The sequence below is a fragment of the Corapipo altera genome, unplaced genomic scaffold (assembly GCF_003945725.1).
Source record: "Corapipo altera isolate COAL_440 unplaced genomic scaffold, ASM394572v1 1, whole genome shotgun sequence".
NCBI classification, from domain to species: Eukaryota; Metazoa; Chordata; class Aves; order Passeriformes; family Pipridae; genus Corapipo; species Corapipo altera.
Window position 1 is genome coordinate 28,354,659 of NW_020884873.1, and position 24,195 is coordinate 28,378,853.

A 24,195-nucleotide genomic window follows, 5' to 3' on the forward strand; every position below is an offset into this window, starting at 1 on the left:
AAAATAATCAAATCTTAAAATTAGAAGTACATAGCAGAGTTCTTGCTGTGTCTCTATATAAATACAATTGGATTTGAAGTGATTAACCTCAAGTTTGGCAAGAAAGAGAAATTAAAATTAAAAGGGAATGCTATAACTAAGCCTAAGAAAAATAACCACTTGTGGAATTGCAAGTCAGTCTGCTGAAATCAATAGTCATGGTCCTGATGAATTCTTTCCAGTGAGGTTTCTGTCCCAGCTTTCCAATTGCTCTTGCAAGTACTCTGCCATTAACTAAAGAAGCAGCTCTGCTCTCTCTTAATAAGAACTTTTCAACAGCTGACAAACAATTCTTTCAAACCTGTATCATCACCAGTACTGAACAATTAATCCTCCACCTCCTCAGAATTGAGTTAAGCTTGGAACAGAAAGAGAGAGGCAACAAAAGAAAATAGGCTCTGTGAAGCATGAAGAAATAAAAATAAAAAGATCATAAAGAAAATAAACATTAATGGTAGATGAGCAATCAATAAAGTCCAAAGCTTGCAAAGATTGCCTTGGAAAGTAAGAGCTCTAAAGGAATTTAAATAAGTATAAATGGAACCTCAGAAAGATTTATTTAAGAGTGAATTAATTCTCCAGAGCACTTTCCTTTTTTCTTTCCTTGCATGATTGTCTCTTAGGCTACTTCACTTTCTGCATATGGTGCCACAGGACAATAACACATTAATCTCTAAGTTATACATGTTCTTCCATAGTGATTACCCCAGCAAGCAAAATGTTAACCCATTTAAATTAATGCAAATGAGATGGTGGTTTGTTATTGGCTGAAAGTGCTTCAAAAAGACTAATAGTGATTCACAGATGCAACTTTGCATCTGCAGTCTAATTAAAACTAATCTAATTAAATATGATGCATCTGTAAAGCTGCTTGAGCACTGCAGAGAACACACAGAATTCCTTTTACAGCAGGACAGAGCTTCCAAGAGCGAGTGTGTCTGCCATTTCACTTCATTTGGAACCACTTTAATAACAGGTGAATAATCAGCAAATAAATTCTCCGTAGCTGCTTTGGAATTGTTCATTCACAAGGTATCCACAGATACTATACAACAACAATGGAAGCCACATTGACTGGGGGAGGTAATGTCCTTTCATTACACAAAATGATACCGTTGGAAAAAAGAAAAGAGTTTAAAGCTATGTCATCCTTTAGCCTCACTTATTAAGGCAGAACTCTACAAAAAACACTTTTGCAAATGTGTTATGTTACTGACAGCACACAGCAAAATCAAGCATCATCAAAACATTGTCTTATTGAGTGATTTCTTCTAAAATATTCTTATTTCAGATTTTTTCTAGGCAAATAAACATTCCACAGACATTTTATTCAGTATGAAAACTTATTGCTCTCAACTGAAATTCTTCCACAACCGATTCTAGCACTGAGAACTAAAATGGCCACAAGGTAATAAAATAATGTCTTTTTTTTCCCTCTCAGAAATTCAGATATGAAACCCCATGTTAGAAAACTGTCTTTAAATGTGTAAACCAGCTATACTCAGATGAAGGAAGGTCAAAGGAGGACAAATCTTGATAAAAAGAAAATATCATCACAACATACTTCCATGAGGTACTCCAGTAGACAAAAATACTCTGTGCATTCCCACCTTAGAGAAGTAGTCTGAACTGTCTTGATTCTATTACAACCTAAAATAACTATGTTTATTGAAAGCCAAAGATAGAAATGTATGGTGCTTGGCAGGAATGTGAATCCATGCAGAGTAAAGAGGCTCTCCAGGTCTCATTGTTTTTTTTCCTTTTGCCCTTTCTCACGGCTCACCAGATTGTCAAAATGCTGAATTTAGTAATATCCAGATTGATAAAATGTTGAATTCCAATATGTCCTAGACACTCTGGGACAGGCATGGCTCTGTATTCCTGGGCAATTCTCCACATTCAATACAAGACTTTGTATTGAAACAAATACAATACACTCCATGTATTGTATTCATGGAGTGAAAGCATGCCAGAACTGTAGTGTAGATATGACACTCTCCTAGAAGGCCAGTAAATTGATTCTGTGACAGATAAATCCCATAGGGAAAATTGGGTCTGCTGTTCAAAAAAATGTAGGTAGAGAGCTTCGTTATGAAAAAGAAATCATAAATGATGAAAAATCTCAAAGTTGTCCCATTAATTTTCTTTGCTGCTGATAAGTAGAGCTCCAGTTTGACACCTTTTAGTTATAAATAGCTACATTAATTTCAGCAAAACTATGTTGGACAATGTTTGTAGGATTAAGTCTTGAGGTGAACTTAGTAATACACAGGAAAAAAAAGGACTGCACGTTAGTGACTGTATTCCTTTAACCTAGGAAAGATAAGCATGGTGATTCATATAAAAGGGATATTTTGCTAAGTCATTATTAATTTTCAGTCTGAAATTGTTAAAATAGTAATTTTCATGGCATTTTTCTATACTTTGGTGTGAAATTCCATTGTAGAAGACTGAAAAAGGCATTTTTCACAATACTTGTATTAGGGTGGGGTTTATGTGTTGCACAGGGTGTCAGAGGCCCATGCAGCAGAATGAATATGTGTACCAGGACTATGCACTACCCTGAAAAGCCTCAGGGTAACAGAGACTTCTAAAAGAAAGCGTTTTATTTCTCTTAAATATGAAGGTCACAATTTTTAACTTTATACAAGGGAAATTTTATTCAGACACAGATTTTCTTGATGTATTTATTGATGTATCTTGATATTGCACTGGTGAGGCCACACCTTGAGTACTGTGTCCAGTTTTGGGCCCCTCTCTTCAAGAAAGACACTGAGGTGCTGGAGTGTGCCAGAGAAGAACAACAAAGCTGGTGAAGGTTCTAAAGAGTAAATCATAAGAGGAATGGCTGACAGAGCTGGAGTTGTTTAGACTGGAGAAAAGGAAGTTCAGGGAAGACCTTATCACTCTCTACAACTACCTGAAAGGAGGTTGTAGCCAGGTGGGGATTGGCCTCTTCTCCCAGGCAACAAGCAACAGGAGAAGAAGAAATGGCCTCAAGCTGAACCAAGGGAGGTTTAGGTTGGACATCAGGAATAATTTCTTCACTGAAAGGGTGGTTAAGCATTGGAACAGGCTGCCCAGAGAGACGGTGGAGTCACCATTGCTGGAAGTGTTCAAGAAACGATTGGATGTGGCAATTGGTGCTACGGTTTAGTTGACATGGTGGTGTTCACTCAAAGGCTGGACTTCATGATCTTGGAGGTTATTTCCAACCTAAATGATTCTGTGATTTCATCATGGTATCAAACATTTCCAAATGAATGGAAAGGGGACTGTCAAATATATTATTATCATTAAGTACATTATTATTTTTACATCATATTTTGATTTCAGTGCAATTTGGAGCTTTTAGTGTGATACAAATGTGTAGTACAAACATCACATTAAGGACATTATATTTACTTTCTTTACTCTTTTTATGTATTATTAAATTTACTAATTAGTTATTATTTATTGTTAATTTTTATTTATTATCTTTACTTTTACTCTTGTATTACTTTGATCTCACATTTCTCCTGTGTTCACTCAGTGTATAGTATTCATAGGACAACCTGCTTTTATAACATATGAAGGCTTTACTATGGCTCAGTCACCTGTTAATTGTCTTTAAATCAGCACAGAGATTTAAGCCACCACAAATAGAGAATGGTAATTTTTACATGGTAAAAATCAGATAAGATACAAGATACAGTAAGATAGAAATTATTTTTAGAAACAACATGCAAAATTTCTAATTTCTTGAGTTCAAAGTCAACTATATTAGTGAGCACAATGCTCAATAAAATTTGAATCTTAACCTTCTGCTGCCTTTTTAATAATTTCAATAACCAAGGAATGCAGAAAAATTATATTGGTTTGCCCAAATTATTTCAGAAAAAAATCTACAAATATTTGCCTCACTTTCCGATTGTTGACATTAGCATATTACTCTGCAAAACAGCAAAATTAAGGTTTGTTTGGTGAAATCTCAAAGAGTGTTTCCAGAAATCAGAAGAAAACTTCTGCTTATTTTGAGATGACAGTTTCTAATCTGACTTGTCGCAAACTCCTGGATTGGCTAGGCAGTGAGGAGCCTGTCCTTGTGCTAAGGAAAAGGAAGACCTCATTAGTATTCCTTTTCAATGGAGCTTCAGAGCCAAAGTTGTGGCTACATAAACAATCACTATAGTATACAAGAAGGGAAGCTGGCAGGTAAAAATGGGCCAATAAATTTTATTGTTACGGTGAAATAGCCCTTTAATAAGGATAAAGTTTTTGTCTCTGCTACCTGCAATATGTGGTAAGCTTGGAAGGTAATATTTTTTTCTGCTGTGACTAGTATTAAACCCATCCTAAATCATAAGTAATTTATGTTGGCAGTGTTGTCCCAGGATACTCCACTAATGTAAGTGATGCTAGTTATATTTATTTGGCACATCATGGTAGAGGTGACACTCAATGAAAGAAGAAATCCTTTCCTGGAGCAAAACTAAATGCCATCTACCACTGCTAATGGCTTAGAGATCCAATATCTCTGCAGTGGATTCTACAGATTCAACCACTGAGGAGTTAAAAATACCAACCCAAAATAAACTTTATTAAACAACTCTCTAGTCATAGTATTTTAACTATGGCAAACATGAAGACTATATCTTTTGATCAATAGCCCTTCTATCCCTTCATGAAAGCAGTTTCTGAGAGACATATCCCCTGCAAGTGGCTCAGAGTTATTTAATTGGCCTCACATGCCTTCAAGTTGAGCCAGCTCATGCCGGGGAACAACCTCCTGGAAGCCAGCACTGCGACCAATTTTCCTTTGGCTTCTCTCTAAACTTGGCAATGCTGCAATTTATCCTGGCTTGTCTCAATTGTTGATCCTTATCTGAGGTCACACACAATTTTGCTGACTGCCACTGACATCGCAGGGTCCTACGCAACACACTTTTCTATTCTCCTTCCAAAAATGTTTCTTGTCCAACTAGCAGTAATTAGCAGCAGTTAGAAAACACTTGAGCAGGGTTATGAGATTTCTTGTTCATGGTTCAGTGCAGGAACATTCAACATATTCGTGGGATAAAGAACAACCACTAACAGGAGCCACGTTAGTCTTGAGCAAAAAAACAGTTACCCTCATGACTTCTGCCACTGTGACAAGAAAAAAATGTGCATTTTACAGTACATTAGTCTTGAAGCTACTAAAAAAATACACATCAGTATTCAGTTTGCTTTACTAAAATGTTAGCTGAAGGCTTTTCAGTCCTTCTTAGCAAGCTTTGTGTGAAGTAGAAGGAAAAGTAGACAAATATTGGTTTATATTTATTTATCAGAAGTATCCTATGGTGGACAGACAGCCTGCAAAACATAGCAGAGACTAGCACTGTCGGGGAGCCTTAAGCCTCTCAGCCATATGTCAAAAACATTTCAAAGGCTTTAACTTTCCTCCTTCCTCCTGTAATGGTATTCTTCATGCAAGTCTTAGTATGGCAAAACTGTGGTTTTTTTCTAGAGAGGCAGGAGGTGTAAATGAGAGAAAGAAGGGGCTGTGTGATGAGGGAACCAGGAAGAATTAAGGATAAGAGAAAGCAGATGAAAGAGAGTGAAAAGAAGTGGAGATATAAGTCACAAATTGGTTATCATTTACTTTCAGTTCACAGACACGACCTCTAAGGTTTACAAGTCATACATTCTGTCAACATGCTCTGTAATAGTAATTCTCAGAATATCAGACCTATTGATGTGATGATTGTGAAGACATATACTGACTGTCATTAATGGTCATCTATCTGCTGGAAGCAAATGCTGCATCTTCTAGAAGAAAGAATCACTGCTAATTTTTTTTAGAAAAGAGAATTTTATGTTCACCCAGCATCAGGACAAGAACAGAGATATTTTACAGCTTTCAGTTCTCTACTCCCAAAATGTCATTACGGACCCTTTATTTTCCTTGCCTCATAAAATTGTGGGAAAGCAGGGAATATCAGCATTGCTTTGCTACATCAGGAATCCTCACTGATACTTCAGTCTGCTAATGGCTCCCAGCTCTCATGATGACAATGCTGCATGAACAAGAAACTTCTGTAATAAAACATCCCCACAATACAGATGTTAATGAGGACTTACTAGAATTGGGTCTAGTAAGTTAAGTTTGTAAACTGGATGGTAAGTGCACACCCCAACAACATTTATTTATTCAAGTCCTATGTTGATATATTACAGTTTGTCTTTACCTCTTACAAAAAAACAAACCAAAGTAAAATCAACTTTGAAACAAGAGAGACATAGTAGCATTTGTTAATCTAGTAAATGTGATCCATTTTAGCATACAGGACTGATACAATGTATGCTCCTAACACTTTACAATTCCCCTGAGAGCAGGGGAAAGATCAAAGAAGTCTGCCCAAACAGAGGTACTATCAGTAGCACTGGAAGCAATCCTATAAATTTGGCCATAAGGATTAAAGCACTGCTGAGGTCCAGCCAATGAACTCTGTGACAGTCTGACACAGACCTTGAGATGTTTTTCAGTGCCAATCAATGCTGAAAGGAGGGAGGAATTAGTGGGGCATCACATCTACTCCCTGTTCTTTGCTACAGCACTCCAGTACATCCACAGAAGAGCTGAACAACTCACTAAAGCTCATGGATGACCTAAGCCCAGAAGAAAGCTAAACAACATCATCTGCCAGTATCCTGGATTCCTCTCAGGCACAGAAAGCAGCAGCATGGTGTCCTGCTTCCCCCTGAGCCAGTAATGCTAGGGAACAGCAGTGGAGGCATGCTGATGCAAGGGCTGCTGTACTTTGGGGGAAGCATAAAACCAACATTCTCAGTTTTTCTGGTGATGAAAGATCCCCTGAGACATTCCCTAAAGGATTGTAATGCCTTACAGCCCCATCCAACTCTCATTAAACTAAATGGAAAAACTTCAATCACATTTGTGGAAATTGGATGTTTGCAGGGTTGGCTAATGTCCAAAGTGAGGTAATTATATTCTTCCAATGGCTTCCATTGGAAAATTTCTGTGTGTGTCCCCCCATCCCAAGTGATCTCAAAGTAGCACTCTACTGATCATTTAAACTTAACAACTGTCCTAAATGCTCTTTTTATGACAACAATCATGAAAATGCGTGTTGTGATAATACACCATGTGACAAAAGCAGGCACAAGTCTCAGAAAGCAGCTTACTAAAATTAAATGGAAGGTAAAATAATTATACTGGTATTTATGAAGGTCTGAAAAGAAATTGGTTACTAGCACTACACGTGTGTGTGATACATGTCTCTAAAACTACATCACTTGTAGAGTTACAAATTTTTAAAAAAATTTTAAAAATTTTAAAATTTTTAAAAAACCATAGTAAAAGTAAAATTAATTTACATTAAAATATGAATTACTGTAGCAGTTCATCGGTAAATTATAGGACATATTTGAAAAGTAAGTGTTTACAGTTTTGATCATCCAAACCACTTGTGTGTAACAAATTTAATTTGATGCACTATTCAGGAGTTTAGAGTATTTAAATACTTTACCAGATTAAATCTTTTGAGATTCTAAAATCTGCTGGGTATCATTTCAGTACCTGGACTCAGCCTGCATACTCATGTTACTCCTGCATTGCTCTATCAAGTTAAGAATGTAATTCTGTTGCCTTTTGAGTTATTTACAGGAGTGGTGTTGGTCAGTTAAGAAAAGAGATTTGAAAACAAGAAAAAACTTGTTCACCAATTTGCAGTCATCCAGCACTGCAAGGTTCAACTAGTATTGCTATGCCTTTAGGGATTCGGTATCACAAACTATTTTATGTAATGGGGACACAATTTAGGGGTTTGGTTGTTTGTTTTTAAAGCAGACATATTTTCCGTTCCTTTTCTAACAGGAATTATTGGGATAAACATTTGGTTCAACAGAATAAAAATGCTTTGTCATTACTGTTATAAAATTTTAGCAGTTTTCTGAGACGTAGTAGTGATGTCGGACAGATCCGTGCATTCTGCAGAATCAAAGCCAGCCTAGCTGTCAGCAGGTTCCTAACAAAAATGAGCTGATGCAAATCAAGAAAGAATGTTGCACAGTTTAAACACTTCAGTTAATGCATTAACTGAACAGAAAAAATATTGTTGTAAATAATTTTCCTTTTCCATTTTGTCTCTTCCTGCATATCAAGAAAAGCAGTGTGCAGGAGTATTTTTGTACCACACAATCATTGTTAAATAAATTCATAGCTGTTTCAGAATTGTCCAGTCAACACTGACATTTGTTTATGCTATGTTATCATCGTTAATGCTATGCCCTGAGTTCAGGTAACATTTTTTTGTCCACTGGTCCTCTCCACCCAAAATACTACTTGCCGTCATCCTGGCCACCTCACTGTCCTAGGACTTAAAACTCATCAATAAATATTTCATGAGGCAAGAAAATTTAGAAATCAGTATTCTGGAATGGTTTCCTATAAAGTGATTGCTATCACCAAGTTGTAATCTAAAATGCTATGCTAGGCTGAAATTTATGAATAGTAAGTTTGCCTTATCTTTTTCTGTTCTCCCTGCCTTGCCCATGCTGCAAGTAAATCTGCACCCATGGCATATTACAAATAACTGACTCCAGCGTTGAGACATGAAATGCTATATTGCAGCTGCTAATAGAGCATGTGTTTTCTGAAAATGGGGTACTGAGGTCTTAGGAAATATGATAAAATAGCTGGTTTGGGAGGAAACATGAGATCGAAGCCTAAGGAATAACAAGTCTGATTGATGGGTTAGCAAGTATATTGCTTGTGCCAATTTTTTCATGTGAGTTTTGGCTAGAAGAAAAGTGTTAATAAATAAATAAATGAAACAACACAGAAGGAAAATAGAAAATTCAATGCAATCTGGTAAGGAAGGAAGGACCGTAAAAGTATCTGTAAGAAAGGTGTAAAAATTATTGTCAACATTGTTGACTATATGAAGACTGTATTGTCTCTCTGTAAACTGTTTCCAGTAAAGAAAAAAATCTGATGCCTGTCTTAGTCCTGGAGGTTTCTTCCCCACTGGGGTACAGCCATATGGGTGATGACACAGGTCTAGGGGAAAGAAAGCTTCCCATGTGAAAATGGCTTTCAAACCAACTGGCAGCTCACCAGCTTTTGTATACTCCTTCTCCCTTCCTCTTCAAGGAACTGTCACCTCTATTCCACCCCTATGTCAAGCGAATGGTTTGTGTGGCTGCTTCAAACTCACAATACAGGAGCTGCCAGCAAGGACTGCACATTGAAATATCTGAGTCTCAGGTCTTCTTGAGACTGAAGGAAATCAAGAGATCAAGCTGGAAAATGAACTTGGATCTGCCTTTCCTGCAGGAACAGGTAGGAAAGAAACACAGGATTCATGTGGTCATATTCTGTAGCCTAGTCTGAGACAGAGACACTTGTTTAAGAGCAAGGAAGCCTAAATACCCAGCCTTATTTACTCATTTTGTCCAATGGCATTTCACAGCAAATGTATATTCTGTCCCTTCAGCCGGGTCTCTGGTTCTGTGAGTTCCCTTGCTCTTCATCAGACTGTACGTCGACAGAAAACAGAGAAACAATCATTCTCAAAGTGAGAGAAATCAGGTCTCTAAGCCCAGGGAAAAGTGTGTTCAGGCTGTGAATCTGCCTATTAAACGGCCTTAACCTAGAGGTCTTCCTGGATATCAAAGTCTGTGAGACCAGTGCCATTGAAGACACCATTTTTTTCCTTCTGTATAAACCTGGGCCTCCTGTTTCTGTGTCATTCTGAAGAGGACCAATGCATTTAACTTAGATTCATAAATTCAACTTCTAGAGCCTGATTCCTTAAAGGTAAGTGTAGAAAGCCTGGTAATTTCTGGAGGTCCTTTTTAAGATGTGGGTTGACATGCCTTTCCCATTTAGAATGATAAACTTTATCTTTCATTTTGGTGGCTCTCACTGCAATAGGAAAACAGTGCCAGCTACATTACTGAAACATGCCCCCAGATGATATAGGCTCTGTGAGTAAATTAGGGAGCTCTTGCTGAAGTTGATAATTAAGATTAGATTCAGAAATCTGCACAGGAGTAGGCAGATGGCTTGTTCAGCTACCAGCTGGAACTCAGCCTTCATGAGGCAGTTATTCAAGTTCAGCAGCACAGTTTCTTTCTATGGAGTCAGAGCAAAGTCTACGCATACCAAGTTCTGAAGATTTGAGGCCACCTCCACAGCTCTTGCAAAGTGGCTGCATGTTCTGGAAGCAGCACCAATGTTCAGATCTAGACCCATTCAAGATCTTGTTTGAAATACAAGCTAAGACTAAAAAGATAAAAGGAATATATGAAAGGATGCTATGGACCTACAGCATTCCTGAAAGCTCCTGTTGGTGGTCAGTGGCTTAGTATTTCACCCACCTTGGCAACGTGGCATTGATGACCACATATTTTAAACAATTCATTTATCAGTAAAGGCATTCTTTTCTCTTTCAAAAAAAAAGTGTAAACACATTAAAAAACATATGTCAACCAAAATAAGGAAGGAATTATATATTTATAAACCCTCAGGGAAGGCTTTAGTTTGGATAATTCTCAGCAGCAAGCTCATGCAGTTCTAAGTAGAACAGTTAACAATAACAACAAAGAATGATATTCTGTTCTTCAGCTGTGCCAACAACAGTTGCTCAGAATAACAGAGTAATCTACTCTTGGTTCTCACAAAAATATGAGAGAATATTTTCTAGCTTGCCACAGTGCCTAGGCACAAGTAGTTGAGGTAAGGATGGAATATCAATCTTAACAGTAATTCCTTTATTTTCACTGCCTGTTTAAACCATACTTTTAAAATGCAAATCTACTAACCGTAGTCATAAGTGCTTTTAATCTTTTAGGCGGTACACTGCTGAGAATCAATCTTTAAATTTATTCTCAGTTTACAGTTCAGAACAATCATTTCATGAACTCTCATTTTTCAAGCAAGATTACAAACAACTATAACAGATAATGTGTAATTCCTTAGATACTTCATATGCAGGTAAGTCTGGAAAAGGTTAATAAAGATTGTGTTTCTTTTATGCATTTAAACACAGTTTTAGTGCACTTTCTCTCACAAGAAGTAATGAAATTTTAAGATACATTCCCAAAACTCAGAGGAAGACAGCAACTATGTTCAGTTTTCTCCTTGTAAATTGAATTCTCTACTCAATTTATAAGGCACTGGCACAACTTGACATATCTATAGTGCAATAAAATACCTGCCAGAGTTGTAACATATAAAATAATAATCACAGGGATGTGGTAGAGGAGACCCTTGGGGGTACTCTGACATCCCCTGTTAAAATACCATCACCAAACAAAGGTAGATGTTCACCCTTGTTTCTGCTACAAATGAATTTAATTCCCTTGGTTTTAAAAGTTAATATGAACAGAGTTTTTTGTTTTATATTTTGCTGAAATGTTTTCAGCATCATGTATTTTACAGGAGAACTTGCTTCCCTTTCCCTTCCTTTCAGATTATACAGCTCAAACCCAACTGCTGTTTCTGAAAACGGTGTTTCAGACACATACAATCAATAATGCATAATTCTGCTTGACACTGAGGTTACCTTCCCAGTGTGCTTCTGGCTCAGAGACAGTATTTCCTTTCAGACAGGACAGTGCATTCTCAAGGGGATGCAGAAGAGGACATGAGTTTAGCCTGTGACAGGCTCTCCCTGTGCTGGGAATGGAGGGTGCTGCAGCTGGTGTTTTGGCTTAAGTTGTAGGAGTCTGCTTTTCTGATTTCTCTTTTCTTCCTCGGCTTGTCCAAGGAGCAAGATACCAGCCAGTGCAGGAACAAGGTCCTCCCTCAGACCAAAGTGTGTCAGATGCATGAGTTTGCTTTGATTGAAGGAGATTATGGCCCTGCCCACAGCTGGGGTGTTGGAACTAGATGATCTTTAAGGTCCCTTCCAACCCAAACCATTTGGATTTAGGTAACCTCCTGGCAAGCATGTCTGTTTGCCAGTGCTTGATCCAGCTACAGTCTGCAGCAGCACTTCTAGGTCACGCTGAAGCATCTTGTACTTCTAACAGCCTGAGGTTCCTCGCTCAGTCCTATATGAGGATCAAACTGGCAGCTGTCATGGATCCAAAAGTTTAAGCACAGGACATGTTAAGGGGAGTATATCAGAAGGCATACAAAAATAACTCATGGACTGTAAAAATGTGATAACGTAAAAAAAAATAAAATCTTCATGACAGAATCAATCATTAAAATATCGATGGCATATAATTTGGTGGGATCTGACACTACACGATATTCCTTCCAGACAAGGATTTTCATCCGCTTCATGAGCTTTTCACTTCCATTTTTCTACCCCTCAGTATCTATTTAGACACTTGAGAATTAAAAGCCATATTTTCAGGATTCTTAATTTAAAGCAATCAAAATATTCTGAACCCCTAAAAATAATGACAGCATTTTCATATTATGAGTTTCTAAAATAACAGAGTTCAATTGTTTTTGTCTCACGATATTTGTGGTGTCTGGATGTGTATGGGCAGTATTTTTAAGCTTTTTCCTACCAACAGGAGACAGCAACTTCTATTTAACGAAAAAAATGATGATGTTCTCTTGTAATCACTGCACTCTGGGACTGGGGGGTTCAGGGAGAAAAAAAAGTAGTCTGAGATTTGCATTTAAATAGCTATATTTAGAAATAATGTTTTTCCCTCCCTCTAATATTGTACTGCAATAGCTCTGTCTTGTACTTGTTCTGTGTTCCAAAATAAATCCTTATTTGTAATTTTCCCTGTTTCTTCCCCAGTGTAAAGCTGCATGCATTTGCTTGGCATGAGTAACTGCCAATGATTTGATGACAGGAAGGGTGACAAGAAGACTTGAATTTATGCTGTCCCACTTCCTCTAGCACTGTTCTTCAGACCTTCCTGAAGAATAAGAAACTTCTTTATTTTCCCCTAAATCTCTCCTTACAAATGTTCTTTGCCTTAATAGAGTTTGCCGATGTCAGAATGTTCCTAAGCTGAGAACTCTACTTTTTGTTTTCACGAATTTATGTGTGTACATACATATATATATGTATAAGTGAACATATGTATATGTAGTCCTCATTTCTGCAGGCAGTTAGCTACTAATCAAGATGACATCTGAAGCAGAGACTCAATTTTTTTCCAGCTAACCTAAGATTTTAGACAATGACTAACACTAGTATTTCTGTGGAAATATAATTTATAGCTATTGCTGCAAACTTTATTCTGATTTAATGGTATGTCTACTCTATTAATCCAGATTTTAAATCTGAAATTATTCTATTATCAGCATTTTTTTTCTTTTTTATGAACTTAGAAAAGAATGTGCCCTCTCCTCCATGTTCCAGTGACACCTGTACTCCAGGAACCATTAGGAGAAGCCTAATCAATTCATTTTCTGCAAATGAACAAGCTTCATAAAAATTCAGTTTCACAAAGACCCCATGCACAAATCCCTCAGTTTCTTATAACAGATATAATTTGGTACTATCTTGATGCTACATAGGAATGAAAAATTAAGGAATTAACTTTATTGTCATTTATAGAGGGTAGTAATCACTCTTAATACAACCTCAGCTGATCGATCAAGAAAGGCAGAAAGGCAAAACAGCAGATGCCTGTAGGGAGGAAAAAATGATGAGGTTGTCTAGGATGACTGCTGAATGCTGAAATTTTAACTTAAATGGCTAAACATATAAATCTAGAATTATTTTATTTGATAAATTACCCAAATATACCTACAACTCTGTACATCAGCTTACTAAGCTATTATTATTTAGTATTAAACCACACCTGAGTCTTACAGTTATTTTTACATTTTTTATTACAGTTCCCTCTACAGCCTTCAGTCCCATTTTGTTTTGATAGTTATTCACAAAGCCAAGGAGAGCAAAAAAACCCCTTTCTCTGTAAAAGAATGTGAAACAAGTCTGCATAGAGCATTGGGTTTTAGCCTGAATTATCACAGAGTTTTGAGCTCCTGGTTTGGGGGATTATTAGTCAGTTGTACATGACGAATCAAATTTAGGGCTTTTGAGCACCAGCTACTGAGGCCAAATGGAGTTGCAAGCCAGCCATACATTTCAGGATATGGTTTGTACCGAAATTTAGGATTTTATCCAATTACAATATAAGACATCAAAGAGCATTGGAAATATGCAATATCTTCCTATTATACAGGTAATGATAGTATCCTGGATCCAATGCATTCAGCTATTACCGCTATTCCAGTACCTGATGCATTAATAGCATATCATTATTTAGTCAGATATATGCTAGAATTTTATTGCATTTTTGCTGTCTTATTTACCTTGCTGGCAGAATGAGGTCTCCTGTTCATACAGTAATGTGTTCTTAGAAAACACACCTGGATCACTTTGCTTTTACAAAGATGCTTATTAAGTAATCTAACGTTGATTACCGTCAAGTTTTATTTGTGTATCTTTAGTATCAGTATCTTGACATTTAAAGTCTCCACCCAAAAGCTACTGCTGCCATTCCCACAGTCTTGCTGCAACACACTTACTGTAAATGTATGGCAGATATATTCCTAGTCTGTAGACAAAGACCCAGAGCAGTGAGAGGGAGGAAGGAAAGAATTGATATATCTTATAAAGTGTTTTCATGCAATTTTGTTTTCAGATGAGTAAGTGATGTTTTACCTGCTTTATTTTCCCCCTCTTTTCAGGTATTGGATTTACTACATTTAAGATGCAAAGCATAAAAGCAGTGATGGTACCTTTTTTCGCCTTCTGGTAAAAAGCTTAAAAATTCTGCAGATTAAAGATAAATAGGGGTAGAAAGTATAAGAACCAATTAAGTTAGAGTGACTTTTATACACAGTGCAGTTACGGAAAAACAACTGTACTGTGATTATGCAAATAAGACACAACCAATTCACACAGTAGAGACAAAAATTCCTCACAGTTATTCCTCAGTAACTTATAGGATTCTTGCACTTTAACTGTACGACTCATTGCAATAAAAGTATCCCACTTGCTTTATCCAGAGTGAAATGTATGTTAGGACATCACTATTCTGAATGATTTGTGTGCTTTTGGAAGCCTACACTCTCCTGCCACAAAATGTGGTTCTATTTTAAAGAGATACAAATCAATGAAAAAACCAGATTTTCTGCTTGTATCATTGAAAATTTTAACCTGGTTTACATACTGCATCACCATTCTTGAAACATATCTATACTAATACAAATAGGTCCTTTCTTTTTCTTGGAACTTTTATGTCTGCCTTCTATTCAATTCATCCTTTTTTTGTTGACAAAATAAGACTTCTCTTATGCATACACTACAGAAGGAAACATCAGTATAATTTAGACTGCACTGACCCTATCTTGTAGGTTTGCAAAGCGAACTCTTAATGGGACTCCAGATATTTTTAGTTAGTTAGTATGTCTAGACTATTCAACTTCTGACTTTGGTGTGTACTACAAAACATATTATTTTAGAAAAATGAATGTTCTATTATAAGCCACATGGAAGGAATAGTATTTATTCAGCCCTACTATGGTCTGGCCTTTTTAGCACTCAAACCAAGTCGAATTGCAGGTGAGCTTTTTCGCAACAAGGGTACATTCTATCCTATTATACATCCATTAAATCATTATGGCTTATTTTCCATCTGCAGACATCTTAGGCAGAGGTAAGTAAAACATTTAATTATTTATCTCTTGCACATAAACAACAGGGCACTGAAAAAAAACCCTCTCACAGTAAGTACTGAGATTCAAAGCCTTTCTTCTCATGTGGGGATGAACATGAGACCTTTGGAAATTTTAAATGATAAAAAGCACTTGAACTAGAAAACAGGTTTGACACTGATCTGCAAAGATCAGAGAATCTGCTGACTATGGCATTCCTCTGCCATGTGTAAGATTCAAGTTTTACAGTTTGAATCTACCAGAGGAAAAACCTGGTCCATAGTCTTGGAAGTGTTCTAAGACCCAAGTATCTGTGCTGTCCCCATGGGGCCCATGCACCATATTTCTTCTCTCTCACACAGCAAGAAATTCCCAGAAAGGTACTATAAAAATGATTTAGCTGGAACTAATTTACATTTTGCTGTTTTAAGAGAGATTCTCAAAAAATTTGCAGACACCTGTAAGAGGTAAGGTCTGACAACTTTTCTACCACAATTAAATCCTCAGCTTTGTAATAGGCTGAAGACACCTTGCTGACAACTCCCCACTGACATAAATGGAACATATCATGAGGAAATGCCATAATCTTCCAAAAAGGAAATGAAGTCTCCTGTCCCATCCTGCCCCCAATATTTTGTAGACAGCCTATTTAAACTTACTTGGTTTATCTTTATGTTAGCTTATAAATGAAAAATACATACAGACCTGTATGTAATACAGTACATTCATGTAGGATTTATTACTGAGGAAAACGGGGAAAAGAAAAGTTATTTGTAATATAAAAAGCTCCAACATGCCAGTGGCACTAATTCATATTTAATTTAAAAAAAAAAACAAAACCACACAAGTCCTTTGCCCTTTGTAGTACAATGAATATTCAACTTTTTTCTTGAAATGGTAAAAAAACCTCAATACAGTCATGTTAGATACTCTCAGTATTTGATGGAGATCCTGGGAAGATCCAATCACATCTGCAGCCTTTAGAATAAGAGCAGATGGCTGGTATGGGATTTTTGACTACTCAGGTTCGTAACTCCACCGCAACATTACTGTATGATCTTGGATAAGAGACCAGATTTCTGACATAGAGGCAATATGTTTTAGTCTCACTATCAGCACAAGGTATCACATTTTAGAGATAAAATATTATATTTCTTAAGAAATAAGACTTGTCTTATGGCCTAGTATACTTTTCTAAGTAATTATTTTCATTATGTAACAGTTTCAGGTTTTTTAATTTCATGAACAGAAAATAAAAGTTTGAGTCAGTCTGACTTGAAAAGATTATCCAGATTGAACTTTCTACTTGTTTTCATTTTTTAAAAAAATTATGCAGCATTGCATTCAAAGTTCCTCTCTATCTACAGACCTTTAAACTTTTTTTTTTTCTTAAAGTTTTGTTTTCCCATGATATTATCAGGCAATTTCATTTCATTATGATCTGCACCGGACTGTGCAGATCACCAAAATAATGACAAATGGACTTCTTACCACTGTAACACCTCTATTCTTGCAAGTGAGAATTTCGAGTGACAGAGTTAAGCTGTCTGCTATCAATTTTGCAAAAACTGCATCTGCCATATTGCTAAGATCCCTTTCAGAGATTAAAAAATCGATTAATATTCTAACTTGTTATCTGTCTTTATCAGTCACAGAACGATCTTTACTAAAAATGAAAATTCTTACATATGTTAAAATACTTCCCTGAAAATATTTTACATTCACTTATTCTTCTGAAGCAAAAAAATTATTAAAGATTGAATGACTCTCTAATGTCTGCTATTAAAACAGACATGCACACACAGCCTTCATCTTCATGCCTACAAAAGTGCCAAAATTATCTACTTGTGGTATTAGGTAATTTTTCAGTCAGTAATTAAAAGGATTTTTTCCGTATTATGTGAAATGCCATTAACAATGTTGAACAAGTTCCATATTTGATACCCATGTATAGCATCGAATACATACCAGACAGGTTCAAGAACCCTAGTCTTATAAACAACAGCTCAAAGCTCATGCTTGTATTTTTTTCACAAATGTGAACAAATTGAGGCCTGAACTTTGAATCTATACTTTCTAGCACAGACCAAAAGAACCCTGCTGACTTTAGTTCTATTTCACAGAAATACACATTAGTACTTTTGAAGTATTCTGCATAGGTACATGGACTTGTATAAACAGTGTTCAGTGGCTGATTTAGAATTCCTGAGTGGGAAAAGCATGGCTATCTTCATACATTACTGATGTATTAACTTTTTTCTTGTTAAAAAGCCAGTTTTCCATTTTTTTCTGCATCTTCTAATCCCCAAAGATACAAAGTTCCCTTGTTTTCTCAACAGTTATGAGTTCTGGCTAAATATTGCTTTAAGGTAGTATGTCCACACACATTTGTCATAAACATGAAACCTTAAGAATTACTGTAAGGAAATATTTTGCTTATTGGTCCCAGAGCCACTGTGAAGTTCTGCAGTTTCAGTTTTAATGATTCAACAGTAATTATTCAGTAAAATTTACCAAGATAATCTGACATATCAAGAATAGACACAAATTTCATATGAGTTGGACTCTATTTTTTCTACTCCAATCAATTTTGAGGACCTTACAATACAAGGATTATATTTTGATTTTTCTAGCTTTGACTAGAAAACATTTAGTATGCTGTCTAAATAAATGTCAAAGAAGAAAAATGTCAAGTTAAATCTAGTCTGCCAACAGAAGCTTTTTTAATCAATCAAGTTTTACTTACGTGGAATTTTGTTCAATTCATTCATGAACTTCTCTTTTAGCTTAGAAAATGCATCTTCTTTTCCTCCCCCTCCTCCGGGACTGGCTGGCTCGGTGACATTACTTGGAGGGGCTGCTGCTACTGTGGTTGCTGGCGGTGCTGCCAGGGCCTCATGATGACTTTCGCTCACCATTTTAACCCCTGGAAAAGCTGTTGGAATAAAAAAAACACAACAGAAAACCAAAAGGTAATATAATTGAAGCGTATATCTTATCAATAAATGACTAAATATGTGCTCATGCTTACTGGGTAAATATGATTGCATTTGCATATAGTTTCATGTTCTTCATAAAATATTTACTAGACAAGAGAGAAAAGTCTTTTGCAGGGTTAACTTCAGCCAGAATAATTTTATTGCTCAGAGCACTTCTCCAACAGTGTCGCATTTCGGAACTGCTAAATTCGAAACCTCATAATTCCTGTAAAACTCTCATGTAGATTTACCTTTTGGTCTTCAATTTGAAAGTATAAGCAAATTGGGTAATAACCGCTCCCTATGCACAAATTTCAATGTATTTACAGAATTATTTTTGTATGAGAGTTACAGAGGTGTAGATCATGGTCCAAGTTTCTATATAAAAAATAAATGAAGGGATAAGGACATAATAAAAACAGCTTGAGATTTCTTGTAAAAAATAATAACCTACTGCTTCCTATTTAAGAGTTGCATATTAAATAAAAATTGATTTGTATCCATTTTAGTCTTCACTTAGTGAAGACTATTTTCCTTTCAATTATTTCATGTGACACGTGCTACTGACAATATTCTCTTAAATTATTCACGTCTCAGTGTATTCATGAAAATACAACATCTGCAGAGTGTCTAAATGCAGCCATTTCGAAGTATATATGAGGCTGTCACAAGCATAATCCCACATCAGCATATTTTTAATTTCATGTTGTTTAATGGGCATTTGGAAAACATTTATTTGAGCATACATTACTGTATTGGTTTTCCATTGGTGGGTTTTGACTGTGACAGTAATGGGTGAGTGATCTCTCCCTGTCTTTATCTTGATCCAGGAGCCTTTGCTCGTATTTTCTCTCCCCTGCCTAGCTGAGAAAAGGAGGGATAGAGCAGTTTTGATAGGCACTGTCTGTCCAGTCAGGGTCAACCCACCACAGTTACAAAGCAAAGAATTTTGGGCCAATGGGATGAAGGTGAGAAGACACGCACAAAGAAATTTCAGCATCACAGGAAGGGTAGCTGAATAGGTTCTGAAAACATTGTTCTGATTTTCTGCTGCATCCTAAATATCACTGATCTGAATAAACATTTCATTTTTCTTCAGAAAACCAGACAGAGAAAGGACTTCAGAGGTAACAAACATTCATTATTGCTCTGAGTGTACAATTGCACTCAGCCCTGAAAGACATTTGGCCTTTGACCTTTTCCTGAGAAATTTAAACATCAACATAGGAATAAAAGGTAACACATCAAAATCAAAGGGCATAAGAGCATCTGACTGCCTACAGTACGATGAATCATGAGCTTTCTTGCCTTATGTGACTGTTTTCATGGATGTTGCTGAGACTGCTCAAATCCCTAAATCAAGATGAGAATTGGCTTTTTGTCCTTTCACTTTAATTCTACAAGTCCACAGTCACGAAGACATGCAGGTGCAGACCTGACTGCAGGCAGAATGAACCTTCTGAAATCATCCTCACCATTCTTGTCATTAAACAGAGGTTTGCACACAAGTATAGGCTGGAATACAAAGCCATTCTCCAATATTGCCAAACGATGAAAAAGATTTTAACAAAATAAGAGGTCGGCCTTGTTCCGAAGAAGCAATTTGGTGGCTATTTTACAGCAATTTTATTGATGCAGCATTGAATGAAGTGGTTTTCCTAGCCTGCCCATCACTTCTGCCTTTGCCCTCACAGTCTCTAGCCTAATATAAAATCATGTTGATGTTGACACAGAATATGTATACAATCCAGCTCCATAAATATTTTATAAGCATGTGGTCTTAACTATTTCCCTGTAACAACATGGGAGTAGTTCTCTGTCAAAAGCAGACCGAAGTTGATGGAAAGATTCCAGTTAATATCCACGAACTTTGGCTCAAGCCTGATGTCTGCAATGATTTCCCCCCTTGCCTCACAAAACGACAATTGGGAAAAACATGTAGTACATAATATGGGTAGTATGAAATAATGTGCCAGCAATTCCAGACTAGAAGACTTTTTCCATATGCTCTGATGAATGCCAAATACTATGAAGCAAAATACACAGCATCATCAGCTGTAAACACTAGTGCTATTTTATATTATAGCATTTTGTCAATGAATGTCACTTAAACCAGAGGAAAAGTTGTATGATATATCCTAATTAAATCAAAATAAAATTGCTTAATTATAATATATTGCTTAATTATTTCGGGTCTGGAAGTTCACTATTTTATTTTGTAATGGAAGACACAATTTGCAGTGATGACTTTCAGCTAATTAAATATTAAGGCAAATGTAATTTATTTGCTTCCAGTTTTGGAACTATATTTTGAAAATATATTCGGAGAACAAGTTGGAAGCATTATACTTTCATTTACCCAAAAGAAGGAAACACCAAGAAAACAGAGTATTCCTGTGATTTTCAGGAACAATCCTCAGTAGAGTCGTAGTGTAGTTAGAGGTCACTACATCCAGTGCACAAATGGGTTTGACACGTGCTACAGAACCTTTGACTTTTACACACCAATGACACTATCCTGATATTTCAAATAGGTGTGAAGGGGTTGAAAAAGAATCTTGATTCAGAAAAAGCTTTCTGCAGAAAAGAATTTATTTTAAAGACTACATGCCTATTTGCTTATAATATCTGATGGCTTCTGTTATTGTAATGCTGCAGCTTTCCACAATAATGGTATAAAGACTGTGTATTATTAGAGTCTGCAGAATACAGAATAATTGGCCTTTTACAATAAAAAAAGAAAAAAGGGTTTACTTGAATGCTGCAATGCATCTCTGAAGGTAAAGATCTACAAATCACTAGCAGATTATCTGCCATTTGTGCAATGGTAGTTGCGAGCAAAAATTTCTTGTAGGTTAAACAATGAAATGTCATAGAATTCAACTATGATTTCCAGTTCAATGTTCATTACAATGCTTTAGTGCTATGTATGAAACATGATATGTTTCATGTGCAACTTCCAGTCATAAATAAGAGTAGATTTGTAATCATAAATAAGAGTACAATCTAATTTAAATGCTTTTATAAAACACACCATAGACTATATTTCCTGAGCATGCCAATTCTTTGGTATACCACTGCCCATATATAGTGCCATATAATCGTTATAGGACATGTAAGACAAAACAATGAACAAATACATCGAATACTTCAAGGTAATGCTTGTCTCTATGCAGAAGTAGGTAAGTGTTCACTGAAAATGCAGAGCTGAACCCTTAAGGAGATCAGGCATTTAGAGCTTCACTGTTTCCTATGCAAGAACAACTCTGACAAACATGAATTATCAGCTCAAATTTCTACATAACTTCCTCTGAAAATGAAGGATTTGAGTAATATACGTATGCACTCTGGAGATTTGTAAGAAGCAAGAGATTTTGTTAATCGAGGTACAAAGTATGTACCTTAGTATGCTGGTATGGATCCTGATGGTGAGAGTCCCATTAGAAAGCACCTCTTAAGAGCATAGTAAAGTAGCAACTACTCTTAAGAGAGAAATAAAGATGAATAAGACTTCAGACATGGATGATTACAGAGCATGGAGTGGACTTGGGAAATCAGAGTTGAAAGAATGTGTTCAAGGGCAACAGTTTCTGCAAACATTCTGGTATGTGCAAGGTAAGATGTGGGCAACTTGGGAAGACTAATCCCATGGAAAATTTTTACTTGTTTTAGTTTAAAAAAACCCCCTACTGAATAGTTAGAAAGTTAATGAGAACCCTGTGGGATGTTCACAGTGATTCACATGAAAGTGGGATTTTTTTGGAATGAGCAAAACGCAAGAGTAGTGTATCACCTTCTGGAAAATCGTGAGGAGATTTATGATAGACTTACCAAAACCAGAAAAACAAGAAAACCCCAAAGGGTAGCAAAGTTAATGTGTGTGTTTCTACGTGGTTAAATTACATCGGGTTTACCATAGCAGCCACTGAAGGACTTGGTGAATGTATAATCTCATAGATATAAAATTGGTGTCAGTCTTTCTTCATGGTGGATTTCAGACAATTTATTTCTGCTCATTTCTTCTCTTATCTGCTGAATACAAACTGAGTGGAGTGAGACACCAAATAGGTCAGACATCCCATGCTGACCAAATAATTTCTTCCCAATGAGGAATTTTCCTGAAAGTGTCCTTTTACCTTGCTGTCTCTCTTTTTTTGCCATACTAAAAATTAAAATTAATGAAATTATTAAAAACATACAAATATTGTGTTGCTATAGTAATTTTTTAGGTTTTCAGAAGTAATTGTCACCATTCTTTCAACATTTAATGCTGGAACTATAGTAGAGCTAGTGACTGTACCTCAAGATGCCTGTAAATGGGATCTATTCTGTTAAATGGTATTTCCTGGACAGCTTATCTTTCCAGCATCCAAAACATGTTCACCCCAGCAGTTATATCCAATGTAATAGAAGTAATGTAATCACAAAACTTATCCAAGATAGAAGAAACTACTACCTTTCAGTGCTGGTATATCCAGGGTAAAAGTATGCAGTATTACCAGAGAAAGGTTTGCATCACAAAGAAAATTTACCCTGTCTCATTTGAGTGTTTTTGATGAAATTAATTCATCATTAGGAAGATGGAAACATTAGCAGAATGTCTAAAGATATCAATAAATGATGTCTTCCTAAATGTAAGCATTCTGAGATGTTAATAATACATTTTTTACTCATTCATCTTCCTATTAATGAAATATGCTATCTTTCTAGCGTCAGTAATGGACAGTTATTTTAAAAAGACAAGCTCAGAAAAGAGACTTTCTTGGCTTTTTATAAAGATGGGTCTGTAACTACATTTTCAGAAGAACGGAGGGTCATGGTAAAAGATTATATCAAAAAAGCCTTTTCACAACTTCCACAAAGGCTTACAGTGCAATCCAGATTTAGTAATGCTTTAGAGAAGGTACATAAAAGGCCCAACAGTTCATGAGGAAAAAGGTTCTGATAAAGAATGCTGGTGGGGAAATTCAGGTGTCCTCTCTGCTTCTATCAATGCACAAGAAATGCACAGTCATCCCTGCACCTCTTTCAGTGGAGGAAAGACATTTCTTCTGTTGCCCTCTGTGAAACACAAACTGACACTTTCCAGACACCACCTGTACATCAGCTCTTCAAAACTTCTTTCCAATGCTTGCTACTAACACCATACCAATATTTACATTGGCTTGACTGAACGAACAAGATAAAGCAGCTAAATCTCTCCCCAAAAGCTAATGGCTACTTTACTATTGCTCAGTTTTAGAAATGTCCATGCCTGTGTGTCCTGCCAAAGGAGTATCACTTGTCCTGGAGCAGGCTGTAGGAGCATGATGTCGCAGACAGGAAGAGCATCATGAGGTGGTGAGTCAGGAGGGATGAGTTCAAATTTAAGCAAATGTGGGGGAAAACCAACATCACATACCAAGTCAGGTAGAAGTACTGCAACACCAAGGCAGTAGAGAGGAGAGCTTGGCAGAAATATTTTGTGACAGTTAGTAAAAACTTTTAGTTTTGAGGGTAAACAGCAAGCTAGACTGAGTTATCTACAGTCCTGGACTAGGCAAC

General features: G+C 36.4%; 1 protein-coding gene across 3 annotated transcripts in view; it reads right to left on the reverse strand.

The window, feature by feature from the left end:
• The window catches only part of SYT1 (synaptotagmin 1), a 351,884-nt gene that overhangs the window by 108,209 nt on the left and 219,480 nt on the right, over nucleotides 1-24,195 (reverse strand). For all 3 annotated transcript variants that reach the window (XM_027661549.1, XM_027661558.1, XM_027661540.1), the window contains one exon: nucleotides 18,420-18,608. In XM_027661549.1, the coding sequence (XP_027517350.1) occupies nucleotides 18,420-18,591 (172 nt within the window). In that variant the 5' untranslated portion in view covers nucleotides 18,592-18,608. The remainder of the gene's footprint in view (nucleotides 1-18,419; nucleotides 18,609-24,195) is intronic.